The 13,293-nt window shown below is 45.4% G+C and overlaps 1 protein-coding gene across 1 annotated transcript; it reads right to left on the bottom strand.

Annotated features, from left to right (window-relative positions):
* Positions 1 to 1,525: 1,525 nt before the first annotated feature.
* On the bottom strand, positions 1,526 to 6,468 carry LOC110192263 (gap junction gamma-1 protein-like). The gene has a single exon (XM_020963328.2). The coding sequence runs from the start codon at positions 6,460 to 6,462 to the stop codon at positions 5,878 to 5,880; it is 585 nt and encodes a 194-aa protein (XP_020818987.1). The 5' UTR covers positions 6,463 to 6,468; the 3' UTR covers positions 1,526 to 5,877.
* Between the last annotated feature and the right edge of the window lie 6,825 nt (positions 6,469 to 13,293).

The raw sequence follows: 13,293 nt of genomic DNA, 5'->3' as shown, positions 1-13,293 counted from the left end.
GTGGTAGTGGTAGTTGTAGTAGCACTAGTAGTAGTAGTAGTAGTGAAAAACAGCCTCTATATACTAGGCAGCACTTTGAAGTTCATGGGTGTCCTTTGTCTTCTGTATTACAGGTCTCATTCCATAAGGCAGCTAGTTAGAATAGCACATAGAGTGTGGAATCAGGAAGCCCAGCATTCACACCTGGCCTCAGACACTTGTGACTCTATGTGACTTGTGACACTATGTGGCCCTAGACAAGTCTCAGTTTCCTCACCTACAAAATGAGGATCATAATAGTAGCCCCTCTTTCCCAGACTTGTTGTGAGATGGCATAAGTAAAGCGATTTTCGCCAGCCTTAACTTGCTAACTATAATTATGATGATCCTGTGAATAAATTGATCTGACCACTGTCAACCTGCTAACCCAATTTAGCTGGAGTGAAAGATTTGCATGGTGAAGTAGTAAAAAGGCCAGATTGTGGAAGGCCTTGAACACCAAGCTAAATAGTTTGGTCTTTGTCTGATAGGCACTGGGAGGCATTGAAGGTCTTTTAGCAGAGCAGTAATACAGTATTGTCTACTTTCTACCTCGCCTTAAGCGTGTATCTGAAGATGCAGGAAGGGTGGAAAGTCAGGAAGACGAAAGGTGAAAAGGGGGACGGGGAAATATTTCATCATATCCCGTCTTCAAGCGTCAAACAGGACTCCTTTCTTGGTCAAACTCCTTGAATTTTCAGTAACTGAAGAGCTCCAGGAAGAGCAGGAAAGGACACAGAGACAGAGGATCCTGCTGACATTTGCCATCCTGCATTATTTACTCACTGATCATTAACTCCTTCAGGGAGGTTCCTTGTGGGTGTTTGTGTCTGAGGAACCAAGGGAAAGAATGTTAATTGCGAAATCGTGAGCTTTTCCACTGAGGCCTTTCACCTGCACTAGCTCAGACCTCTGAGAGGACTAGACCGGGTGGGAGGGAGGGCACAATTAAATGAAGCAAACCTTTATTAAGGAAGTGCCTACCACACACAAGGCTTGGATCCAGAGCCAGGCTCAGAGTCAGGAAGGCTGTGTGACCCTGGCCAAGTCATTTGGCTTCGGTATGCCCCCAGGCAATTCTTAAAATTGTAAGCTAGGGGGGTTGACCTGAATTGGTAGAGGGAAGGTTTGGTTACTTTGAAAATAAACAAATAAATGAAATCCCTTTCTGCTCTAAATTTTAGGATCCTATAAAATCCAGGTGTTATTGTCCTGTCCTGGCTCTAGGTCCCTTTGGCCACGCATCTGGGGCCAAGAACAAGTTACTACACAGGAGGAGAAATATGCAGAAAGCTCTCTGGGAGTCTCAGGACAAGCTGACAGGAATCATGAAAGAAATCTCTGCGAAGGAGTCAGCCCATCGCCCCATACCCCGCACGTTAGAGACAAAGAAGGAATCAGCCCAGTGCCCCACACATTAGAGATGAGGAAAGGAAGGTGATCAGAGGCTTCAAAATAGTATAGATTAGACTCTCCTGCAGACCTTTCCAATATGTAAATACCAAAATCAAGTCAAATCAGCAAATCTTTATTTGTAATAATAGCCAACATTTAGACAGCGCCTACCATACACTGCAGAGCACTTTACAAATATTATCTCATTTGATGCTGTTATGATTCCCATTTTACAGATGAGGAAACTGAGGCAGGCAATGGTTAAGTGACCTGCCAGAGGTCACACAGCTAGTGTCTGAGGTCAGATCTGAACTTGGGTCTTCCTGACTCCAGCTCTCTATCCCCTCACTGTAAAGCATTTTTTTTTGGTAAGTTTGTAAAACCCAAACCCTGCCCCCACTAAATTTATAATCTGGGTGAGGAGACAAGTTTATAAGCAGATGCAAAGTTTAATGATAACAACAAAAGATTTAAATAGTAAGTCTAAACTATAGTAGGAGATTTTGGGCAGTGTATCCGTTATATAGAAAATCCATTCAATAGGAATGTAGAGGAAGAAAGGCTGACTTTAGCTGGGGTGACCAGGGAAAGTTTTACAAAGTAGATGGGACTGCAGCTGGACTGGAAGGATGGGGAGGAATTAGATGTTAATAAGTGGCCGGATGGATCAATGAAATCACATCCTGGTGACTTTAACCACCAGGAGGCTCTAAGGCAGGGATGGGAAACCTAAGGCCTCGAGGCCACATGTGGCCCTCTAGGTCCTCAAGTGCAGCCCTTTGACTGAATCCACATTCCACCTCCAACTTACCTTTCCAACTTTCTCAGTACCTCAACACACAAATCTTTTACTCCAGTTAAACTGGTTTCGCTATTGTGCCCCAACATACCTTGTACCTCCATGCTTTTGCTCATTCTGTCCCACTGGCTTGTAATGTCCTTCCCCCTCCTTTCCATCTGTTTGAACTAATGAATCAATGAGCATTAAGTGTTTTCTGCTTGCCAGGCATTGTCCTATACTACAGGAATTCATGTCAAGTGGCTTTTATTCTAATAGAAAGAGACTCTACAGGAGTAGTGATGGCCAGGGAAAGAGGCCATGATCTCCCTAGAATAGGGGCGGGGAACTTGGATTTAGTCAAGGTACGTTGGGGCACAACAACGCAACCAGTTTAACCCGAGCGAAAGATTTGTGAGTTGATGTACTGAGAAGGTTGGAAAGGTGAGTTGGAGCCAGATGGTAGAAGGCCTTGAATGCCTCACTGAGGACATTGTCTGGTGGGCACTTGGGAGTCACTGAAGATCTTATGGCAGAGCATAAACAGCAATGTACTGGAGCCCTGGGTGAGCTTTTCACTGTTAAATTTTCAGAGCAGAGCATTTGCACATTGGAAATCCCCAAAGGTACAAATCGGGGCTTGATCTATTTTGTTGACTGTCTAAACTTAAGTAAGTGATGGAGAAGATATTAATACTACAAATTAACTTTCAAAGTGTGCTCTGCAGTCTTTTTTTTTCTTCTTTTTCTGGAGAGCCAGTTGTTAAACATTTACCAGCCCAGTACAGTTACTGAGGATCTGTGTCAAGTAGAAGTCATGACTCGGGGTGCAGACCGAACCTTCCATGTGATTAGATCTGGTCACATCAATCTCTGCTCAAAAATCCTCACTGTTTCCTTATTGCTTATCCAATGAAGTTCAGAAATTTTTCACCTGGTACTCAAGGCCCTCTAGAATCTTTCACCCTTTTGCCTTGCCAGACTTATCTGTTGTTACTCCCTTCCATATATTCTAGGCTCCAGCCAAATTGGACTCCTCAGGGGCTGCTTTGTGGTGCAGCAGATAGAGCCCTGGAGTCAGGAAGACCTGAGTTCAAATTTGACCTCATACACTTACTAGCTGTGTGACCCTGGGCAAGTCAACTAACCCTGACTGCCTCAAGAAAAAAAAATGGACTCCTCTTTGTCTCCTGAACACACTGTGCTGTTTGTTAGGTTTGGGGGTGGTTCTTTTTTGCTCACATTGTCCCGTAGGCCTGGTTTTCCTCCCTGACCTGCTTCATCCACTGGGAAGGTACAGTCTTATCAGTCTTTTAAAATCCAGCTGAAATATCAGTCCCTCCCTGAAGCTTTCCAAACATGCCCCTGTTAAAAATAATAATAATAATAATAATAAAATTTTTTTTTAATTTAAAAATATTTTTAAAAAGAGAGAAATCCTCAAACATGGCCCTGTTGCCACCAGCCTTCCCCTTGAACTTCAGCACATTGCTTTGCACCTATTTCTGCTCAGTCATCCAGGTTTGCCCCCAAGTTTGTTGGCCTCAGCCTTGACTCCTCACCCTCACACTCACCTACCCCACATAGCCAATGGTCACTGAAATCATTGTTGCTAACATAGCACTCTCTCTTTTGTCCTTCCCCTCCTCATCACTCACCAGGCTACCAGGCTCTGTCCAGGCCCTCATCACCTCTCACCTGGACTATGGCAATAGCCTCCTTCTCAGCCTCCCTACCTCTCCAGTCTGTAGTCCATACAACCACACAGGTGTGGCTAATGTAATTTCCCTACTCAGTACATTCCAATGACTCCCAATTACTTCTGAGATAAAACATCAACTTTTCTGGTAGGGATTTAAATAACAAGTGGGCCCCCCAAAGCCTTTCCAGCCTCACTGCACTTTAACATCATTCACGTGCACTGTGCACCTGCCAAACTGACTTTCTTACCGTTCCTTGGACATTATACTTCATTTCCCAACTACGTGCCTTTGTCCTGGTTGTCCTACGTGCCTGAAATGTGCTCCTTTTTCATATCTACCTCTTAGACTCTCTAGTTTCCTTCAAGGCTCAGGGGAACTGCTCCCTTCTATATGAAGCCTTTCCTCCAACAGCTTGGTTCCTCCTTCCTCCCTCCTTCCCTCCCCAAACACCTAGCATTTATTTTGAATATGTCCTCTCCATATTTACTATGTCTATGTTGTCTCCCCGGGCTAGAATGTAAGCTTCTGGAGGGCAGGGACTGTTTCATTTCTTTCTTTGTAGCCTACGGGCATTGCGCAGTGCCTGGCATATAGCAGCTGTTTCATAAATAAATGCTCGTTGATATGTATTGAGTGAACTTATCATATGTACTCATAATTAGCTTGAAGGCAAAGACGGGATCATTTTTTAAATTTTGTACCCCCAGAACTTAGCACCATGTCTTACAAATAGAAATTGCTGGATAAATATTTGCTGAATTTGAAATTTAAATTTGAAGGCATAAATATGTGGGTCCTAGTTGTCTGCAGATGTCTTCACTACTAGACCAGAAGCCCCATGAGGTCACGTCTCCCCTAGCAGCCAGCACAAGACTTTTGGTCAGAGTAGCTATTGAAAAAACATTCTTTGAATTGTTTAAATACATTGAATTAAATGTGCAGAACTGTGTCTTCAGATTAATCTTTCCTCCAGTATGTGGGATGGATTGCAGAGGCTGTTTGAGACAGGATCACAAGAGCCTGGGCCAGGGGTGGGGAACCTGTGTCCTCAAGTGTGACCATTTGACCGATGGATTCAGTCAAAGGGCTGAACTAGAGGGCCGAGAGGGCCCCACGTGGCCTCGAGGCCCAGGCTAAGGCCGCCAAGGACCTGAGGACTTAATGGTCTAGGAGGGATAAGAATTAGATTCAACCGACATGTATCTGGGAACAGAAAGGAAGGGGTAAAAAATGAGATGTACATTGACAATGTGAGGGGAGAGAGGAGAAAGAATCAAAACTGACTTGAATTCCACGTATCTAGGTGGGAAAATAAGCAAAGATGCCCATGAGGGTCAGTTACTCCAGTCCGAGAAGGTTTTTCTTCTGAATGCATGTAGGGACCACTTTCTAGATACACAGTGGAGAGGAGGGAAGTGACCATGTGACCAGGCTGTGATTGGCCACTGTTTGTAGCTACTCTCCCCTACCTGGTATCTAGGTTAGAGTACTGGGGTGGGGGTGGGGGGGGGGTGACTATAACCAGGATTTTTTTCTAGGGGACATTTTGGGGGGCTTTTCCTGTTTAGATTTGTGGTCCCTATGTCCCTCCAAAGCTGACTGCCCTGCATCCATGGTCACAGGGATCACTGTATGCTGTGGCCGGGGATGCCCTGACCCCCATGCAGGCAGCAAGGAGGCCTCCAGGAGCATCCCATCCTGACTAGAGTCCAGAAGGGGCAGAAGTTGGGGCCTGTGGGGTGGGGAAGCCTTCCCCAGATATTGGCAGCAATTGACACAAGCCTTGAAGAGCGTCCGGAAGGTGAAGAGCCAGCCCAGGTAATGCAGCTCTGCCAAGTTCAGAAGAAAACAGCCAAGCCCCACCCCGAACATAAAATTCAGGAAGATCATTTTCTCTGTTGCCCTGGAGACAAAGCAGTCTGTCTTGGTGGGACACGGGTAGGTTTCGCAGCGGTATAAATGGGGCACGTTAAACCCAAACAGTTAATATTGCCCCACTAGGAATCCCAGCTCCAGGAAGGACCTCAGCACCACGTGGGCAATATAAATGACCAACACCCGGTTGGCCAGCTGGATGGGGTCCTGAGCTGTGGCGCCGGCATGCTTTGGAAGGATCTCCTCGGCCTCCTCCAGGCTCTGGCTCTCGAAGGAGCTGGAGGGCACCAGGACCCCAGAGTCTGACTGCGGAAAGGCCTGGTGAGAAGTTGCCTGCTTTTGCCACAGCTCCAGCAGGCGGTCCCTCTCCACATCTATCCACTCCTCCAGGGCCACCTGGTGCATCACGCAGACGATGTAGAAGATGGAGGGCGTGGCCACCAGGACAATCTGGAAAATCCAGAAGCGGAGGTGAGATATGGGGGCGAAGCTGTTGTAGCAGACGTTGGTGCAGCCGGGCTGGAGGGTGTTACAGGTGAACTTGGACTGTTCATCCCCGTAGACTGCATTGCCCACCAGAGTGACCAGGAGGATGCGGAAGATGAGGAGGGCGGTGAGCCAGATCTTGCCGATGACAGTGGAGTGGTTCTGGACTTCAGTGAGAAGCCGCCCCAGGAATGACCAGTCGCCCATCTGTAAGCGCAGAATGAATCACAGAATTCGTTTCCTTTCACATTTTAGTAATGCGTTTTTTTGTTTTTTAACTCCATGGCTAGGTCCCAGTATCTTCCCCCAATAGAACTTTTCCTGGTATCAGAGAAAACCAGTACCACCAACTGTGTTGGACAGTATATGTAGCATTCCCCATCCAGTCCCCCACCTCTACCAAAAGGAGGGAAATGTAAAAAGGCATAAAATTTAGTGGTAAAAGGAAACTCAGAGGTCATAGGACCATAGATTTTGAGCTGGAAGGGACCTTAGAGGACATCTAGTTAAATCCTCTAATTTTATTGAAGGTAGCTAGATAATGCAGATTTAGGAAGACCTGAGTTCAGATTTGACCTCATATACTTACTAGCTGTGTGACCCTGGGCAAGTCTCTTTCCCTCAGATTCCTCAACTATAAAATACAGATAACAGTGCCTACTTCCCAGAGTCATTATGAGAATCAAATGAGATGACATTTGTAAAGCACACAATTCTTACTCCTTTCTCCTTATAGAAAAGGACACGGGGGCCCATGGAGGCTTGCTGACTTGTCCAAGGTCTCACAGGGAGAAAGAAGAGTCAGGGTTTTCACTCAAATCTTGTGATACCCAGTGCATGGTGTCATCTCCAGAGGATGAGCACACTGGTTGGAGAAGTGAATACTTCCATGTTTCAAGTTTCTATGACTTGGTCTATTTCGAGCTCCTCCAGGGTTGAGACTGCCTTTTCCCCGCCCCTTAATGCAGTGCCTGGCACCATATTCCCTTACTTAATCTTTATTGACTGACTGACTGATTGGTATCTTAAGTACCTTAGCAGAGGTACTTCATGAGTGGTTGTGGTCAAAATAATCCATCTCTGCAGCCAGCTGGGGACCCAGCCCCTCCCAGAGTCCTTTTGGGCTTATCCTCCAATAACAGACACACAGATGAAAAAACACAAAGCCTCCAGCAGCCAGACACTTGCCAAAGGATTTCAAGGCATCCTGGGCTACCTTGTCAGCCTGATACTTAGCTGGATCCCTCAACAGGCTGACAAGGACACAGAGAAGCAACTTCATCAAGGAAAGAAGAACAAACTCTCGGAGGGAGCTGGAGGGAACTGACTTAACTGCAGTGACTTTCACTCCTGCTCCAGAATTAGGTTTCTGACTCAGCGCTATTATTAAAACAGTTTTCTGTTCTCTCGGATTGTCCTGGGGCACTGGATCCAAGTCTTCCAAGGCACCAGCCTGGTATTCCCTCGAGGATGGGAAACTCACACTTCATTCTGTAGCAAGTCTCTCCATCAGGCTCAGGGGCAAGGGAAGATCTTAGGAACCTGGGGAGGATGACGCCAACGGGCAGCTTCCCAACATCCCTGCAAAACCTCCTTTTTTTGGGGGGGGGGAAGGTTGGAAGTGGGGGAGATGAGGCAAGACTGGATTTATTATTTCATTTGTGTAAGGAACTCTCAGGTGAGGAAGTTTCTACCAATGAAGCTCATCACCTGATCTTTAAATTAGTTTCCTGGGGCACTGAGTGATTATTATTATTAATAGTTTGATTTATTAATAATAACAATAACTAGGGGGGAGAGAGGAGAGAGAGAGGAATAGGGGAGGGGGGAGGGGAGAGAAAGAAAGGGAGAGGGGGGAAAGAGAAAGAGAGAGAAAGGGAGGGAGGCAGAGGGGAGGGGGAGAGAGAGAGAGAGAGAGAGAGAGAGAGAGAGAGAGAGAGAGAGAGAGAGAGAGTGCTTTAAGATTTCCAAAGTGCTTTACAAATATTATTTCCTTTGATAATAAAAGGTTAGATGACCTGCCCAGGTCATCTACCAGACAGTATGTGTCAAAGATAGTCCTTGACCTCAGGCTCTCCTGTCTCCGAGGGTGGCTCTCTGTCCACTCTCCAACCCTTACCTCTGCCCAGGCCCATAGAACTCAATAAAATGCCCAGGTTGGTAGCTCCCATAGGCATAGCTGCCACCCACTCTGCTCCGGGAGCCGTACTAATGTTAATAACCGATATTTTAAAGAATGCAAAGATAGGCTGCCCTCTCCCCCAGAGAGCTAGCCCAGAGCTCCATGGAAGCTCGTAGGAAGGATTACACGTCGATTATCTTATTGGAGTCTCCTAACAAAGGGGAACAAGGGTAAGGGAACAAGCATTTATGTAGCACCTACTATGTACTGTGGACAGCTAGGTGGCACCATGGTGCATAGAGTGCCGGGATTGGAGTCAAGAAGACCTGAGTTCAAATCCATCCTCAGACACTTACTAGCTGTGTGACCCTGGGCAAGTCATTTCACCCTGTTTGCCTCAGTTTCCTTATCTGCAAAATGAGCTGGAGAAGGAAATGACAAACCACTTCGGCATCTTTGCCCAGTAAAACCCCAAATGCGGTCACGGAGAATAGGACGCAACTGAATTGACTAAACGAATGTACTAAGAGCTTTACACGTATTGTTCATGTTATCCTCATAGCAACCTTGACAGGTAGGTGCTGTCCCCCTTTTTACAGCAGAGGAAAGTGAGGCAGACAGAGGTTACCCAGGTATACAAACTTGTGAAGGAAATAACTGCCAGTATTGTTCCCATTTCACATGTGAGGAAACTAAGGCTCTGAGAAGTTAACTTGTCCTAGATCTGGTCCCATACCCATAGCTAGCAAGTATCAGGCAGAATTTGAACTAGGGTCTTCCTGACTCCAAGTCTAGCACTCTATCTGCCGTACCACACTGCTTGTCACAAAAGAAGACTTTGTCATAGTGGAAAGCGCATTTTGTTCAGTTGTTTCAGTCGTGTCTGACTCTCTGCGACCCCATTTGGGGTTTTCTTGGCAAAGATGCTAGAATGGTTTGCCTTTCCTTCTCCAGTTCATTTGACAGTTGAGGAAACCGAGGCAAACAGGGTGATATGACTTGCCCAGGGTCATACAGCTAGTAAGTGTCTGAGGCCACATTTGAATTCAGGTCTTCCTTGACTTTAGGTCTAGCTGCCCCGCCTACAGATCCTTCAGTGCTAAGCTGGAGCTCCATCTCCTCCATGAAGCTTTCCCTGTCTCTTTCACGGACTTATCTTTTAACTCTTCTCGGCCTCAGTATCCTCATCTGTAAAATGGGGCTAATAATAGCACTCCTCCTCCATGGTTGTTGTGAAGATAACAAGAGATAATACATATATTTTTTTTTTTGAGGGGGGGGCGCCAGGCAATGGGGTAAAGTAACTTGCCCAGGGTCACACAGCTAGTAAGTATCAAGTGTCTGAGGTCAAATTTGAACTCAGGTCTTCCTGAATCCAGGGCTGGTGTTCTACACACTGCGCCATCTAGCTGCTCCCAAAAGGAAGTAATATTTATGAAGCGCTTCACATACCTTAAATCATCTCTATCTAAATGCTAAAGATGAGGTCAGGAGAGGCCCAGGTTTAAATCCAGCTGCTGACACCTAGTAGCTGTGTGACAATGGAAGGTCATGTCCCATCTGAGCCTCAGTTTGCTAATCTGTAAAATGGGCACAATAACTCTCAGGGCTCTTGGACTCCAACAAGATGATGGCTCTAAAATACCTTGCAAACCTGAAAGAGCAGTGTGACTTAAGGTAGACTTAGAGAATCTTGAAGATCTGGGTTCAAATACTGCCTCCAAAACTTAACTAGCTGTGTGACCCTGAGCAAGTCTCCTAACTCCAGTCCAGGCCCCAGTTTGCTCACCTGTAAAATGGAGGGGTTAAAGTCAGGGGCCTCTAAACTAGTCCTTTCCCCTTTGAGATCATCTCTGACTTACAGCGTTTCCATCTCATTTGTAAATATTTGTTTGCGTGTTTGCCTCTCCCATTAGAATGGAAGCTCCTTGAGGGCACGGACTGTTTGGACATTTCTTTGTATCCCCAGCTAAGCGTAATGCCTGGCACATGGTAGGTGCTTAATAAATGCTTATGGGCTTGACTCTAAGGTCCCTTCCAGCCCTAAAGCTATGATTCTCTGCTCTAGAAATGTCAGCTATTTGGGTCACTTAAAGTCTGAATCACAAAATTTAGCACTTAGGATAACAGATTTAGATGGAAAAAGTGGTCTCTGCAGCCATTTAGGCCTACCCCTTCATTTTACAGACAAGGAAATGTCCAAATCTGGCTAGGCAAGTCACTTAACCTCTGCCTCAGTTTCCTTGACTGTGAAATGGGGATAATAATCACCCCTAGCTCCCAAGGATATTGTGAGTCTCTAATGACACAATATTTATAAAGCATTTAGTACAACACTTGGCACATAGCAGGTGCTATATAGGTTGGCTGTTATCATTTTTATTAACGTCTTATTTTTGATTCACAACAAATATAACAGACTTTACATGCCTATTGTGTTCAGATCACAGTGCTAAGTGCTAGCACTGCACTAGGCCTGAGGTTACACGGACAAAAGTAGACACAGTCTCTCAAAGTCCTCAAAGATCTTATAGTCTATCCTGGGAGACAACATGTACGTGTACGCATAGATATAAAATCTATACATGAAGGGGACCTGGATTCGAGATCCATGTGCATAGAGGTATCATTTGAAGATGGACAACTAGGTGGCACAGTGGATGGAGCGTGGGGCCCAGAATCAGGCAGGCTCATCTTCCTGAGTTCAAATCCAGCCTCAGACACTTATTAGTTGTGTGACCCTGGGCAAGTCACTTAACCCAGTTTGCCTCAGTTTTCTCATCTGTCAAATGAGCTGGAGAAGGAAATGGCAAATCAGCCTAGTGTCTTTGCTAAGAAAACCCCAAATGGAGTCATGGAGAGTCAGACATGACTGAAAAACAACAATAATCATTTGAAGCCATGGGAGCGAAAGAGTATATGTCTTATTTCTTTACATAGTACATAGAATCCTATATCTTGGGTTGGAAGGACCCTATATAGCTTGTAGTCTAACCACCTCATTTTAGAAATAGAGAAATAAAGTCTCAGAAAAGGGAAAAGACTTGGCCAGGGTCACACAGGTAGGATTGGAACAACCCAGGCCTTCTGACCCAAAGCCAGGATTCTTTCTACCATATTGGGCTGATTGCAAGCCCCTTGAGCACAGGGATGTTGGTTTGTGCTCCTTATATCCCCTACATTGACCCAGCCCCCCAAAAAGCATCCAATCCGGTTTGATTTACTAGTAATTACCAAATTAGCCACCAGCTAAGGAGAAAAGAAAAAAAATAATCCTTTATTCTCATTCCCATCTGCATCTCCATCCCCATACTCCCTTTTCTACTTCCAGACTTCTTTCCTTTCCCTTTTTCCCATCTCCCTTTTTTTCTTCAAACTCTCCAGGAAACAAGTTGAAAAGAAGCCTAGGGTTAGAACTAAAGGACCCACCTCTGACCCAGGAAACAGTCGTTTACGAATGGCTTCTTTCCCAAAGCTTTTTCCCCCAGCCTGGGAGGAGGGGCGTCCCAGGAATTAGCCTGAGAGGCCAAGATACCTGATAACTGCCTTCTCTCACCAAACAAAGGCAGCCAGCGGTGAGCAAGAATATAAAATGAAGCCTATTTCATTAGCCACAAGGTAGGCTGGACGAGTCATTTAACCTCTCCCAGCCAACCCTCTAAGACTCTAAACTGTCCAATAGTCACTGACTTGCATTGGTAGAGGGAATTTCCTCTTTGGAAATTCCCTATTCTAATGAATGACAAGTCCAGCTTGAAAAAAAAAAGAAAGAAAGAAATCTGACTAAAGATATCTAATTGTGTGTGATCAGATAAGGGAGACCAATTGTTTTCCATCCCTCATAAGGTTAAAGAAGTGGCAAAGGTCTGAAATTGACTTCTGAAGGGTGAAAGTTAGACAGCATGCAAAATTTCTTGGTTCAGAGAGTTGCAAGACAAAGAGAATGATGATGGAAAGAAAGCTCTCCAGAAAACTTGGAAAATGTGACAAATGTCTGCCTCAGGCCTATCTTGCTTACCAGTAAGAAAGTCGATAAATTGACGTTTCTGGGGCCATACCAACCCCACAATGCTCCCTCATTAGAGTGGAAGCTCCTTGAAAGTAGGACTTAGGTTTCTTTAATTTTTTTTGTATCCCCAGTATCTGCTCACATGAGGGTTATACTAGATGGACCCTGAACTTCCTCTTAGTTCTGAGAATCTGTGAAATGTTTATCGAATTGAAGAAGTCTGATATTAAACAATGAAGACTCCAGAAGGGCTGAGTAGGGCCAAGTAGGATGTAGAGACAACTAAAGGCACATGTCTTAGATACCATCCTTCAGAGACCACTTAGCCTAGTGGAGACAGCACTGGACTCTTGAGCTGGGAAGATGAGAGTCCAAATCCCACTTTAGACACTAATTGTGTGGTCCTAGACACGTGACTCGGTCTCTGGGAGCCTCAGTTTCCTCATCTGTAAAATAGGGATAATCATAGCATCTACCCCACGCCATTGCTGTCAGGAGATAATGGCAAAACAGAAAAAGAAATGTCAGCTATTGTTATCATTGCCTTCACATCATCTGGTATAAGGAGAGAGAAGCAGAGACTGCCCCCTCTGTTTTGTAGGAAAATGGGAGAGGTCAGGACTATTCAATGATTTTTGCCTGAGGACTGGCTCTGGAGTCAGAGAACCTGGGTTCGGATCCCCCTTCCTCCCACTTACTGTCTATAGGACTTTGGACAAGTAACTTAAACCCCTGGGTTCCTCGGGGTCTCATAAACTCTTCAGTGGCTTGTTATTATTAAAATAGAAGTTCCCCACCCCTGTGACCTTGGCCATTTTACACATCTGTAAAATGAAGACATAGGGCCACTTGGCCCCTGAGATCCCTTCCAACTCTAGAGCTATGATCCTATATGTCACTTAGCTTC

The sequence above is a fragment of the Phascolarctos cinereus genome, unplaced genomic scaffold, assembly GCF_003287225.1.
Source record: "Phascolarctos cinereus isolate Bilbo 61053 unplaced genomic scaffold, phaCin_HiC Scaffold_5;HRSCAF=322, whole genome shotgun sequence".
Classification (NCBI taxonomy): Eukaryota; Metazoa; Chordata; class Mammalia; order Diprotodontia; family Phascolarctidae; genus Phascolarctos; species Phascolarctos cinereus.
This window is presented reverse-complemented; position numbering and strand designations above follow the sequence as displayed.

Coding starts and splice junctions, on each gene's coding strand:
- LOC110192263 (XM_020963328.2), bottom strand. CDS start 6,462: ATGGGCGACTGGTCATTCCTGGGGCGGCTTCTCACTGAAGTCCAGAAC.